Source organism: Callithrix jacchus, chromosome 9 (assembly GCF_049354715.1).
Source record: "Callithrix jacchus isolate 240 chromosome 9, calJac240_pri, whole genome shotgun sequence".
Classification (NCBI taxonomy): Eukaryota; Metazoa; Chordata; class Mammalia; order Primates; family Cebidae; genus Callithrix; species Callithrix jacchus.
Window position 1 is genome coordinate 55,024,887 of NC_133510.1, and position 14,538 is coordinate 55,039,424.

General features: G+C 42.4%; 1 protein-coding gene across 4 annotated transcripts in view; it reads left to right on the forward strand.

Moving 5' to 3' along the window:
* The window catches only part of C9H12orf56 (chromosome 9 C12orf56 homolog), a 109,159-nt gene extending 97,177 nt beyond the window's left edge, over positions 1-11,982 (forward strand). Inside the window, exons 12-13 of one of the 4 annotated variants that reach the window (XM_002752699.6) lie at positions 2,910-3,088; positions 6,025-8,874. In XM_002752699.6, the coding sequence (XP_002752745.4) occupies positions 2,910-3,088; positions 6,025-6,130 (285 nt within the window). In that variant the 3' untranslated portion in view covers positions 6,131-8,874. Of the gene's footprint in view, positions 1-2,909; positions 3,089-6,024; positions 8,875-11,862 lie in introns of those variants that run through there. The other 3 variants (XM_035256206.3, XM_078336136.1, XM_035256207.3) reach the window with 3 other exon arrangements.
* Positions 11,983-14,538: the final 2,556 nt, after the last annotated feature.

Below are 14,538 nucleotides of genomic sequence, written 5' to 3' on the forward strand. Positions count from 1 at the left end.
AGGACATAGACCTTTCTGCGCTCTTCTTCCATCCCCATTCCTGCTTCCAAAGTTCTCCTTCCACTTTGGAACCAAACTTCCTTGCAAGTCCCTATTGGTTCTAACCTTGCTTGTAGAGGGTCAACTGGTAAACCCAAATTGGTCTATGATCTCGTGCTCTTTGATGTCAAAAGACAAAATTACAATAACTTTAGTTTTAAAATGTTAATTGGCGTTATTTGTGATTCTGGAATTGGGCAACACTTCATTCCATAAGAGAGAATAAGTGTTTCAATGCACTGGGAAGAAAGGGTTTGCTTTATAGACAAAGAAGGGCTGAAGAAAGCAAAAGCAAAGAACAAAGCGTATTAGTCATTTGTGAGACAGGGACAGGGAGAAAGAGAAATAGAAAAATAACTGATTAGTTTGTATCAGGTTACTTCAGGCTACTTCTTTTCTATAAGAATTAAAGGAGAGGGAACTTCATTATCACGCTGATTGAAGATTTTATTTATTTTATTATTATTTTTTGAGATGGAGTTTTGCTCTTGTTGCCTAGGCTGGAGTGCAATGGCACAATCTTGGCTTACCACAACCTCTACCTCCTGGGTTCAAGTGATTCTCCTGCTTCAGCCTCCCAAGTAACTGGGATTATAGGCATGAGCCACCTTGCCTGGCTAATTTTGTATTTTTCTAGTAGAGATGGGATTTCTCCATGTTGGCTCATGTTGAACTCCTGATCTCAGGTGATCTGCCCGCATTGGCCTCCCAAAATGCTGGGATTACAGGCATGAGCCACCATGCCTGGTCTTTATTTTTATATTTTCTTTGATACTGAGTCTCGTTCTGAGGCCTAGGCTAGAGTGTAGTGGTATAATGTTGGTTCACTGCAACCTCCGCCTCCTGGGTTCAACTGACTCTCATGCCTCAGCCTCCTGAGTAGCTGGGACTCCAGGAAACTGCCACTACACCCAGCAAATTTTTGTATTTTTAGTAGAGATGAGGTTTCACCATGTTGGCCATGCTGGTCTTGAACTCCCTGCCTTGGCCTCTTGAAGTGCTGGAATTATAGATGTGAGCCACCATGCCTGGCCTGATTGAAGACTTTAAACTGGCCTGCTTAGGAAACTGGCTGTTATTTCTGTCTCTTGACTTCTCTGCAGACCAGATGACAGCTTAGTTTGGATTTGGTGACATGAAACTGCTATAAGACCAACAGGTTCATATGCCCACTGTGCAGTAACAAACCAATGCACTGAGACAGAGGGGTTTGCAGTAGAGAAAGTTTACTAATCACAGGGTAGCTGAATGAAGAAACTGAGAGAGGAGACCTTCAATCCATTTCTCTGGGGAGTTCTTGGCTGGGGCTTTTAGAGGATTTTGGAGAACAAGGAGCTGGAAAGTTGAGGTCATTGATTGGTTGGGGTAAGTGGGCTGAAATAATCAGGATGTGGAAACTACATTCTTTGGTGAGTCCACTCCTCATGGGGGTCCTTCAGACCAGCTGGCATTGGTAGTTTCACTGGTATGTGAGACCTGAAAGAATATCTTTTTTTTTTTTTTTTTTTGAGACGGAGTTTCGCTCTTGTTACCCAGGCTGGAGTGCAATGGCACGATCTCGGCTTACTGCAACCTCCGCCTCCTGGGTTCAGGCAATTCTCCTGCCTCAGCCTCCTGAGTAGCTGGGATTACAGGCATGTGCCACCATGCCCAGCTAATTTTTTGCATTTTTAGTAGAGACGGGGTTTCACCATGTTGACCAGGATAGTCTCGATCTCTTGACCTCATGATCCACCCGCCTCGGCCTCCCAAAGTGCTGGGATTACAGGCTTGAGCTACCGCACCCAGCAGAATATCTGAAAGGGAAAACAATGTTTCACGATGTTCAGGTTGTTGTCTATAGACAGTTAAGGGTGACTATAATCTGGAGTTTACATGATCCTAGAACAACAGCCATCAAACAAGTGTAAGGAGGCAGGTCAGAACAAGCTGGCCTAATTGTTAATGCTTGAAGGTGGTGCAAACTTGGTTTATTTTTTAATATCCCCTCCCTTCTTCCCTGATTAATTGTGTGACATTTTTTGGGCCTGGCACGGTGACTCATGCCTGTAATTCCAGCACTTTGGGAGGCTGAGGCAGGCAGATCACTTGAAGTCAGGAGTTTGAGACTGGCCTGGCCAACATAGTGAAACCCTCTCTCTACTAAAAATACAAAAATTAGTTGAGCGTGGTGGCATGTGCCTGTAATCCTAGCTACTCTGGAGGCTGAGGCAGGAGAATCGCTTGAACCCAGGAGGTGGAGGTTGCAGTGAGCCAAGATCGCACTACTGCACTCCAGCCTGGGTGACAGACCAAGACTCAAAAAATAAAAATAATGAATAAATAAATAAAGTTTATGGGATGGTTTCACAACTTTAGCATGGGAGACTCGGGGCTTACTGCAGAACCTTAGTCCAAAGCAATGGTCTCCTGTACCTTTTTTTTTTTTTTGAGATGGAATCTTGCTTTGTCGGCCAGGCTGGAGTGCAGTGGCATGATCTCGGCTTACTGCAGCCTTCACCTCCCAAGTTCAAGCGATTCTCCTGCCTCAGCCTCCTGTGTATCTGGGATTACAGGTGCACCCCAACACACCCGGCTAATTTTTGTATTTTTAGTAGAAATAGTTGGCCAGGCTGGTGTCGAACTCCTGACCTTGTATAATCCGCCTGCCTCGGCCTCCCATAGTGCTGTGATTACAGGCATGAGTCAAGGCATCTGGCTCCCTCCTATACTTTTTATTAGACATTGAATACCATTCCATGAGGAAGATTGCAACAGTGGTTTTTGAGTAGTGAGGGCTTCAGTCTAGATTTGTAGAGGAAGCTCCAGCTGAAATTGTTGCTTTTGTGGCTGGCACACAGCCTACATATAACTGCATTTTCCTTGTCTAGATTACTTTTGTGGCCAGTATTGTGAAACAAGTGGTGAGGGGGCTTTCAGCTTCATTTCAGCTGCTAAGTCCCTGCCAAGCTGTTCTGTTGTACCAGCAATTTTACATCCTCAAGAGCTGTCTGCGGCATAGCAGGACTCTAGCTGAGTATATTAGGAATAACTACAGAGAAGAATTCAGGTAAGAAAAAAAGTCTGAATCTAATCTGCAGTAAGATTCCACTCATTTCTGAGTTCATGCCGACCTGAAACATGGTCCAATATTTAGAAGATTAGGTATTTATGGGGAATTCTATTTTTGTTTTTAATAACATTTCACTTTGATCTGTGAAAATGGTAGGACTTTGGGGACCTCCAAAAACCATTGCCATTTTTTTTTTAATCCTGCCCACTACCCCCAACCATTGCCATTTAAAGTATATTCCCAGGCCAGAAAAGACAAGTGAAACATCGAACTCTCTTTGAAGAACGGTTTGTCACTCATTGTCTTTATTGTAGCTGCATCTCGCAGAAGTAGTAATAATTTTAAACTGTTGTGAGTAATTAAGAGTATTAAACTTGGCTGGGTGTGGTGGTTCATGCCTGTAATCCCAGCACTTTGGGAGGCTGAGGTGGGCAGATCACTTGAGGTCAGGAGTTCTGAGACCAGGCCGACCAATATGGCAAAACCTCATCGCTACTAAAAACACAAAAATTAGCTGGACGTGGTGGTGCACACCTGTAATCCCAGCTATTTGAGAGGCTGAGGCAGGAGAATCACTTGAACCTGGGAGGCGGAGGTTTCAGTAAGCTGAAATCACACTGACGCACTCCAGCCTGGGCAACAGAGGGAGATTCCGTCTCAAAAAAAAAAAAAAAGTGTAATAAACGTCACTGAAGAAGATAATAAATTATGGATTGTGACTTACAGTTGAGTTATTGGACAGAAGCAATTGATAAAGGAGTAACAATTAATGAACATGGCTATCAGGGGTTTTGTTTGTAACCCCCTCAGTAACAGAGCAGTAAGAAAGAGCAGTAATAAAGAGCAGTAGCCAGCATTGTCTTCACCTGTCAGCCTGTTCTCCTGCACCTCAGGGGTTCCATTTCTATTTATAGGCTGGCAAAGCTAAGTGCACTTAGCAGTGCAGCCCTGCATAGCACCTATTAAGGACAAAACCCAGGTTGCCTCTGACTTAAGATGAAAAGGGTACAACAGACATAGCTTTGCCATTTGTTTGGATGAAAAGGACGTGGAGGCATTTATTATGGCCTTAGATTGTCTTCTTTTAAAAAACTTCAGCCCAATTTATAGACTTTTTTTTTTTTTTGAGACAAGGTCTCACCTGTTGCCCAGGCTGGAGTGTAGTGCTATGATCTTGGCTCACCACAACCTCCGCCTCCTGGGCTCAAGTAATCCCCCGCTCCCATTTCAGCCTCCTGAGTAGCTGGGACTACAGGCATGCACCACTTCACCCAGCTAATTTTTGTATTTTTTGCAGAGGCAGAGTTTTGTCATGTTGACCAGGCTGAACTTGTACTTCTGGCCTCAAGTAATCCACCTGCCTTGGGCTCCCAAAGTGCTAGGATTACAGATGTAAGCCACCACACCCAGCCACAGACCTTTTGTCTTCCACAAGGTGTTCCATTCTAATCTCCATAAAAGGGAATTGTTTAGCTCTAAGTTGGTCCAAACAACCCAGTTCCCATCTCTTCCCTCCTGCACCTCCTCACTTAAAAAAAAAAAATTAAGGTAAATTTCACATAACATGAAATTTCCATTTTAAAATATACAATTCAGCATTTTTAATATAGTTCACAATATTTTACAACCATCATAACTATCTAATTGCACACCATTTTCATCACCTCAAAAGAAACTCAGTACCCATTAAACAATCACACCACATTTTCTCCTCTTCCCAACCCCTGAAAACCATTAATTTATTTTCTGTTGTGATAGATTTGCCTGTACTGGACATTCCATATAAATGCATCATATAATATGTGGCCTTTTGTGTCTGACTTCTTTCACTGAGCTTAATGTTTTCAAGGCTATCCACATTGTAGCATGTCTCATACAACCCAATTTTTAAAACTTATATATGAACATCCAAAAACCAGGACAACTGGCAAAGTTGTTCACACCTGTAGGTGACAACAGTTAGGCAGTTGTAAGTGACAACTGTAGCTACCCTGTTAGGTGCATCACGTACTGTTCAGTTTGCTACCATCTCCTCTCTCTCACTTACTCTTACCCCCCTAAATTACATTACTGGTGGCCATTTAGGTTTGGATTCTTGTTTCAAACTAGTGTTTTAAATTCACTTTGCATTAGAATTACCAGAATAACTACAGATTGAGCATCTCTAAACCAAAAATTCAAAATTTATAACACTCCAAAATCCAAAATCATTTGAACACCAACATGATGCTCAAAGGAAATGCTCATGTAGCGTTTCACATGTAGATTTCACATGTTCATATTAGGGATGCCCAGCCCTTAAGTATAATGTAGATACTCCAAAGTCTGAAAAAAATCTGAAATCCAAAACATGTCTGATTGCAATCATTTTTGATAAGAGATACTCAACCTATTAAAAAATACTGATAACCCAGTCTCACATGTAGAAATTCTGTTTTTGTTGGTCTGGGGCAGTACCACGGCAGTGGCATTTTAAAGATAAAGTTCTCCAGGCGATTCCAATGTGCACTCAGGTTGAGAACCATTCTTTTAAGTCATCCAAGGGGATGGCTGAAGGCCTTCTCATTTTTGCCTCTTCCCCTGGCCTTTCCTAGGCTTTTACTGAGGCCGTGAGGATGATCTGTACCCTTCCCTCTTGACTTGGCCCTAGCAGTCACCACAGCTTGACACTTTCATTTCAGCTCCTCGCTGTGCATTGCCTGATAAACCAAGAGGCAGGAGCCTCCGCTCACATTGTGGTGAGGATAGTCCACGTGTCAGAGATTTTCTAGGTCACAAATGGGGGAGGCTGGAAGGCTGAAAATGCTGACCAAGTCTTAAAGCTTAGACTTCCACATACAACAACCTTAGCCAGTGTGAGTGTACTGATGTGACCAGTGTGAAAGTGGTTACTTTTAAAGCTCTCTCATTTTGTTTCTTTTTATGATTTGCAGGTACTTTATTCACATGCCAGCCTTGAAGAAAAGGCTCCCATTGTGTTACCCCATTACTCAACCTACCACTCAACTTTTTCATGAAGTTCTGAAATTGGTTGAATAGAAACAATGTATACAATGTTGACTAGAGTGTAAAATGTTAATCAAGAGTCAATTTGATATTCATGAGGAACTTTTTTTGATTTGTTTAATATCCGGCTATCTCTGAGTCCTATAAACAAAGATTTTAATGGAATGTGCCATCAATACCTGTCTAAGTTTAAAATTTTCAAAAAGAAATTTGCTTTATTATAAGTGTGCAAAGATCTCTATGCCATTGGGCAAAGGACCCATTTCTTTATTAGAGTAGTTCTTCAGACTCACTCTTGCTGCAAAATAAATCACTATCCATCAAGACACAGGAACAAGGAATGCAGGGATTTAGGAATGCTGTACTTGCTTCTCTTCAACCTTAGCAGCAAAAGCAAGAAAGTTCTCAAAATGCTCCTGACAATAGTGCTGTTGTCTTAAGCAATAGAATGCTGAGGAGTGTGGGGGCCTGAGGCACAGGCATTCAAGTTCTTCTCAAGGGTGTTTTATCTTCTCAGTTCAGGCACAGTGTTCTCAGTGAAACCATGCTAGGCACAGGAGCAGGCTCTTCACCTGATTCTGTACATGAAGCCATCCAAAAACTATGATTTTGACTAGGTTCTTAGAGTCCACTATGTCCACCATCAGCAGGGCCTGGCTCATCCACTACATTTCTGGAATTACAGCTTGGTCTGGACCTGGGGTCACTCACCCAAGATCTCGTCTGCCAGCCACACCTCCAGGTAGAACACTAAAGGGTCTCTCAGTTCCTACACCAGAAACCACCAGGGCTGATGCCAAAGTTTTAAAATCTGCTACAAAGAAACCTACATCCATCCTTACATACATAATGTGGTGCTAAATGTTAGTTTTTCTCCAGAAAAAAAGCTTCTAAGACAAAAAACTATCAAGGGAACAGAAGCCTATGGAGTGAATACAGAAAATATAATCTGGTGAGTTTCACTGGTGTAATAATGGTGAGTGGCATGAGGCCACAAAACATCCTAAGATAAACTATTGTGGGAATATAAGCTACAAAGTGACTATCTGAGAAATACTGAGCAATAGGATGACACCCTCCTCCTCCACCTGACAATTCTAGTGACCAAAGTATTCTTAGAAGAATGAGCAGAACACAGGCATAGCTGTACAGAATGTCAGTTCCTCCTTCATCACAGTGAAAGAAACTTGGACTTCAACAAAATTAAATGCATTGTGCCACTCTGTTTCAGGTATCTGTGGGCTAATTTGTGTAGTCCCATAGAGTCTCTATGAAATGTAAATTGTCCATGAGCAATTATGGCTTTCCCACAACCATTTAAAAACTTGTCTTCACTATATTTTATGCCATAAACTAATTTAATTCCCCAAATACTTAAGTTTGGTATCACTGTGAGCTATTAAATTTGGAAGTCTAAGAACATAGGAACTGGACTCTCCATTCAACTTACGATGACTTGAGGGAGGATCAGAGAAAAATCTACCTCCAAAGAAAGACCTCTTAAGCCAGATTCGCCTCTGTTGGGCAGTGGAGATACTGTCCACTTAGGACATTTTATTCAAGGTTCTGACAGAGCCAAATGATCAGCTCTTTGACTTCAAGCAAGTCAGGCCCTTTTCCAGGCCACATCTGTTTCTTTCTGGGTTTCCTTTGATGCATGGAAGGGTGGGACTAGATGTTCTCCAACTTCTCTTCCAGCTCTGGCATTCTCTGCCTGTGACAAGACATTTAACACTAATGGAGTAGTGTGTTTCTCTGCTATCTTAGCTCAGTGGATGATTTTGCACTAAGTGCAAGTAATCCTCCTTTCTTTTTGCCTGACGTTTCCCTTTCTGTTGTCACCAGCCATCACCCCATAAAGTGTCCAAGCCTTTTCCTTCATTACCCAATGAGGAGTCCATTTTCTACCTCCATCTTGGGGGCAGAGAGAGGAGCAAAATGGTGTTTCTGAGTGTCCTGGCCGTTAGATGGGGGATTATTTTCAAGAGACAGTCAAGCAAATGAATATTTAAAGATTCTTGGAACACAGGCAAGTATCATCTCAAACTGGACAAAGGATGTGCTGGTGAATGATAGAACCCACAGGATGACAACGAGAGGATCAACTCAGCTCTGCCTCAGCTTCTAAGCAGTGCCCTGGATCTGGGCTAGTAGCTGTGCAGGTTCTGGTGAGGGTTTGGGGTTTCTCTCCCATGGGATTTCTGCCACTCATCTCCCACTCATCTCTTTGCCCCAAGATCTTACTTTATTTAATTCTGGGAGCAAAAGCTCTGTCAAAATGTGCAGCTAAACTCAGTGGTTTTTTTGGAGAGCTAATTGTGGAATATTTGTCACCCTGATTTTCTTCAATCTACTCTGTACAATTCATGTCAATTCATTTGCACAGTCTGGGACCAGAAACTAATACTTTGAAGGATTATGCAACCACAATTCTTTTCTGCTGTATGCTTTTGGTTTGCATTGTTGTCAAAGGCAAGAAAAATCACAGAATAATCCATCTCTATTAGTGCTCAGACACATTTAACATTTTAACTAAATACTGACCTCACCTACAAAATAATTATTTTTCAGGAAATCTAATTGTAGAAAAATCTGACTATGAAGATCACATACATAACTTTTTAAGAATCCAAGGGCTTAACCAAAAAGGCAAGTACACATGGAAGGTTTTCAAGCCAGCGTCAAGATTCTAAATCCTTTGACCACCTTTATAATACAAGTATTGCCATTTACTACCCCTACTTACTCCCACAGTCAACAGGAATAAAACCCTTTCTAAAAAAAAAAAAAAAAGAGGTGAAGTTTGTGTCCTTCTGCTCTCATCTGGGCTGAGCCTGTGATATTATGACCAGAAGAATGTGGAGGAAGTAAAGTTCTAGGATTTCTGACTCCAGACTTTACGACGGTCTGGGTCTGGCAGCTTCTGCTTCCGAGCCATAATGTAGAGAGGTCTTGGAGGACGACATCAGATGCATGGAGAGACCACACAGAAGAGCACCAGCTGCCCTTTCACAGCAAACTCGTGGGAAACCCAAGTGAGACCTGTAGAAAAACTGCCCATCCAATCCACAGAATTGTGAAATACAATGAAGGGCTGTGTTAAACCTCTTAGGTTTTGAAGTTTTGCATTTTGACAAATGTAAAACAGTCAATATTTTTATTTATTATTAAACAAAATTGTGCATTATAGCAATGTTAGGGTAATTCCAAATCAATCCTTCCTTCCTTCCTTCCTTCCTTTGTTTTTTTTTTTTTTGAGACAGGGTCTCACTTTGTCACCCAGGTTGGAGTGCATGGAGTGCAGTGGCATGATCTCAGCTCACTGCAGCCTCAACTTCCCAGGCTCAAGCAATCCTCCCATCTCAGCCCCCTAAGTAGCTAGGACTACAGGCATGTGCCACCATGCCCAGGTAATTTTTGCATTTTTTTGTAGAGATGGGGTTTCACCATGTTGCCCAGGCTGGTCTCGAACTCCTGGAATCAAGTGATTCGCCCACTTCAGCTTCTCAAAGTGCTGGGATTTCAAGTGTGAGCCACTGCACCCAGGCCGGTAATTCCAAATTAAGTAATGCACTAACATCAGTTCATTCTAAGCAATCTAAGTGTTTTTACTTGTTTATATGCTCTTCCAGCTCTTTTTTCCTGTATCACTGAAATCATAATACAGATTTTTTTCCTCTTGTCACTTTGAATAGATTTGATAATATTCCACAGTTTTCTAGTTCCTTTGAAATGGGATTTTGTAAACTATGATGGCACCATTGCACTCTATCCTGGGAGACAGAATGAGACCCTGTCTAAACAATCAACCAACCAAAAAAAAAATGTATTTACATACAGCAGGGTCCATGTCATTTCTGTCCCTTCCTGGGAAAGAGGCCCTGAAAATCATACAACACAAACAATAGTTGAGCACATAAGAAAATCAAGCGTTCAGCCAGGTGCGGTGGCGCACGCCTATAATCCCAGCATTTTGGGAGGTTGAGGAGGGTGGATCATTTGAGGTCAGGAGCTCTAGACCAACCTGGCCAACATGGTGAAACCCCATCTCTACTAAAAATACAGAAATTAGCCCAGCGTGGTAGCACGTGCCTGTAATCACAACTACTCGGGAGGCTGAGGCAGGAGAATCACTTGCAACTGGAAGGCAGAGGCTGCAGTGAGCCAAGGTCGTGCCACTACACTCCAGGCTGGGTGACAGAGTGAGACTCCCTCTCAAAAAAAAAAGACAAGCAATCATTGATAAAATATGATTTACACCAACTAGACTGGGATTGTTCATTCCCTCACCCCTTCCTTCTTCCAGCCAGCCTAGAAGGGACTAGGGGAAAGTTTTATAAAGCTGGGAAAAGACGAGGTCTTTGGAGATTTATTGGTTATACGTTGGAGAGATTTCCAGGTATGAGCAGACCTTGGATAGAAGAGTTTTTGTGTGTGTGTTTTTTTTTCCATTTTATTTTTTCTGGCCTTCTTTTTCTTTTTTGTTCCCTTCTACTTAGAAGGTGACTTTGACTCTGGAGACTCTGGTGACTTTGACTTTGGAGTTATTGGCTGGGCACAGTGACTCACACTTGTAATCCCAGCACTTTGGGAAGCTGGGCAGGTGGATTGCTTGAATCCAAGAGTACAAGACCAGCCTGGGCAACGTGGTGAAACCCTGGAGAGCTAAGGACTATGTGTTAAGCAAGAGAGAAGAATGCAAAATTTTCTTTTTTTTTCTTTCTTTAAGACGGAGTTTCGCTCTTGTTACCCAGACTGGAGTGCAATGGCGCGATCTCGGCTCACCGCAACCTCTGCCTCCTGGGTTCAGGCAATTCTCCTGCCTCAGCCTCCTGAGTAGCTGGGATTACAGGCACACGCCACCATGCCCAGCTAATTTTTTATATTTTTAGTAGAGATGGGGTTTCACCTTGTTGTTGACCAGGATGGTCTAGATCTCTTGACCTCGTGATCCACCTGCCTCGGCCTCCCAAAGTGCTGGGATTTACAGGCTTGAGCCACCGCGCCCGGCCCGCGAAATTTTCTTAATATTTGCCCCAAGATTCTGAAAGAGGCAAAGAGGACCTTTAAGTTTTTTTCTAGGTGGTCCACTCCTTTGAAGGCCCTAGGAGGGTGTGGGGTTTCTGGACAGAAGGTGTGCCTATAAATAAAGATGTTAGATTTGGCTGAAGCACGAATCCTCTTCCCTTCTCTTTTCTCTTTCTACTTCTGATGGTGGTGGGGACAGAGTAGCAGTGACTGTGGATGTGGGATTTTTCATTTGTTTTGCCAACAAGGAGTGCCGGCAGAGGAAGGAGGGTGTAAATCAAGTGACATAGGGCTACTATCAATACTATTTCAAGTAAGATTTATATGGGTTTTGGTGGGTTGTCCTGCAACATCTGCCATTATTTACAACCTTGTTTCTACGGGGAAATTATTCTGTCTTCCACACAGCTGACCTACAAATGAATTTGGAAAGGATATAAAGGAGTGGAGTTATTTTACTTCTATTAGCAACTATCACCACCAGAGGGCACAGTTGAATCAGGAAGAGAAAGGCAAACTTTGGTCTAACCTATGGAACATTCTTTTCTTTCTTTTTTTTTATTGTGAAAAACGCATATGTGAGATGTACCCTCTTAACAATTTTTATTTTACGGTGAGAAGACATACATATATTTAGAATTAGCTGGACTCAGTTTAGATGATCCCAATTTTGTTGGCAATATCCAAAGCATTGTAATTAGGAGCCAGTTGAACATATGCCTTCTTCTCTCCATCAGGCCAAATCGGGGTGTTGACCTTGGCCACATCAATGTCACAGAGCTTCTTCACAGCCTGTTTGACCTGGTGCTTATTGGCTTTAACATCCACAACGAACACAAGCGTGTTGTTGTCTTCTATCTTCGTGACAGACTCAGTGGTCTGCCGAAACTTGATGATAGCAGAGTGGTCAAGTTTGTTTCTCTTGGGGGTGCTCTTCTGAGGATATTTGGGCTGCCTCCGGAATTGCAGTGTCCTGGGCCGCCGGAAAGTGGGTGAGTTGCAGATCTTTTTTCTTTTGTGGCTGTGGAGGCTGTGGACACCTTTCAACAATGCCTTCTTGGTCTTTAAAACCTTTGCTTTGGCTTCGACTTTAGGAGGGCAGGAGCTTCCTTCCTTGCTTTTGGTGTCATCTTGTGAAAAGCCCTCTTAACAAAATTTTAAGTGTACATGATTGTTACCTATATGCATGTTGATGTACAGCATATCTCTAGAAGTGTCTCATCTTGAATGACTGAAATCCTATATCCACCAAATTGCAACTAATGTTCCCCTCTCCAAAAACACCATTCTAGTTTCTGTTTCTATGAGTTTGACTCCCTTAGATGCCTCATGTAAGAAGAATCCTGCAGTATTGTTGTTTTTTTGAGATGGGCTTACTTCACTTAGCATAATGTCTTCCAAATTCTTGTTGCAGCATGTGACAGGATTTCCTTCTCTTTTTAAGACCTTCATTTGTAGGTCAGCTATGTGGAAGACAGAATAATTTCTCCATAGAAACAATGTTATAAATAATAGCAGATATTACAGGACAGCCCACTAAAAAGATGAGTAATAGGCCATTGTGTGTATAAACCACATTTTCTTTATCTATTTATCCACTGGTAGACATTGGTTTTTTTTCCCTACCTCTTGGCTGTTGTGAATAACACAGCAATGAACATGGGAGTACAAATATGTTTTCAAGATCCCATTTTGAATTCTTTTGGATAAATACCAGAAATGGTATTGCTACATCATACAACAGTTCAATTTTTAACTTTTTGGAGGAACTTCCATACTGTTTTCCATATAGCTGCAGCATTTTACATTCCCACCAACAGTGTACACATGTTGAAATTTCTCTATATCCTCATCAACACTTATTTTATGTATTTTTGGTAATGGCCATCATAACAAGTGTGAGGTGATAGCTCACTATAGTTTTGACCTGCATTTCCCTGATGATTAGTGACACTGGGGATCTTGTATGTGTGATTTTGTTTTGTTTTGTTTTTGAGACAGGGTCTTGCTTTGTCACCCAGGCTGGACCATGGCCCACTGTAGTCTTGACCTCCTGGGCTCAAGCAGTTTATCTCAGCTTCCTGAGTAGCTGGACTACATGTGTGTGCTACCATACCTAATTAAATTTTTTTTTTTTTGTAGAGAGGAGGTCTCACTATGTTGCCCAGGCTGGTCTCGAACTTCTGGGCTCAAGCGATCTGCCTGCCTCAGCCTCCCAAAGTGTTGGGATTACAGGTGTAAGCCACCATTCCCAGCCACTCTACAGACTTTCAAGTTGAAATCTAGGCCAGACATGGTGGCTCACACCCGGAACCCCAGCACTTTGGGAGGCTGAGGTGGGAGGATCCCTTGAGCCAGAAGTTTGAGATCAGCCTGGGAAACATGGCAAAACCCCCCAAAAACAAAAAAAGCCAGATATGGTGGTGCATGTCTGTAGTCTCAGCTACTTGGGTGGGAGGCTGAGGTGGGAGGATCACTTGAGCCTGGGAAGTTGAGGCTACATTGAACCATGTTTGTGCCACTACACTCCAGCCGGGGCAACAGGACAAGACCTTATCTCAACAACCACAACAAAAAGAAAAAGAAATCTAGAGACCCCAATTTGACCTTTATGAATAGAGGATAAGGGGTTCAAAGTGTTTTAGGTATGCTGACCTGATGTCATGGTTTGCCTGTGTGGGCCCTGGCTTACGTCTTTTTTCCCCAGCACCTACTTTCAGTTTCAAAAGTGTCCTCATTTGGACACAAAGACATAGAGAGTGATATAAAGGACTTTGGGGACACGGGGGTAGTGGGATGGGGGAGGGATAAAAGACTATATGAGTACAGTGTACACTGCTTGGGGGACAGGTGCATTAAAATCTCAAAATTCACCATGAAGGAACTCATCAATGTAACCAAAAACCACCCATACCCAAAAAACTATTGAAAATTTTTAAAGTGTCCTAATTTGGGCAATAAAGTATAAAGCTGTACACTCTAGTTACAGCCATCCTGGCCTAGTGTTTTAAGATCAGTAGAGACTTGTGCCTTAACAGTAGGAGTTGGGAAACAAAGGGGGTATATATCACTTACAGAACTTTGATAGACTTCTCTCAGGAAGCATCTCTAGTCCAATATGAGTGAAGCTTTGAGGGCCCTATTGAACTTCAGATATCTTGTTCAGATCTTCTTTGTGACTCAGACCTCTGTAGTTCCCCTTACCCCCCACAACCCTAAAAGACCACCTCAAAACACAGGGAATAAGAAAGGAAATAAAGCGAAAGATTTCATCACAATTAGGCTCCCCTGAGATATGAGAGCATATAAGGTCATTTTAGGATAGGAAGAACGAAACTTCTCAAAGAGTCAAATTTACTCAGAAAAGCTGGAAAGCAGGACAGCAGTTTTGCAACCACATGACATAATTTGGC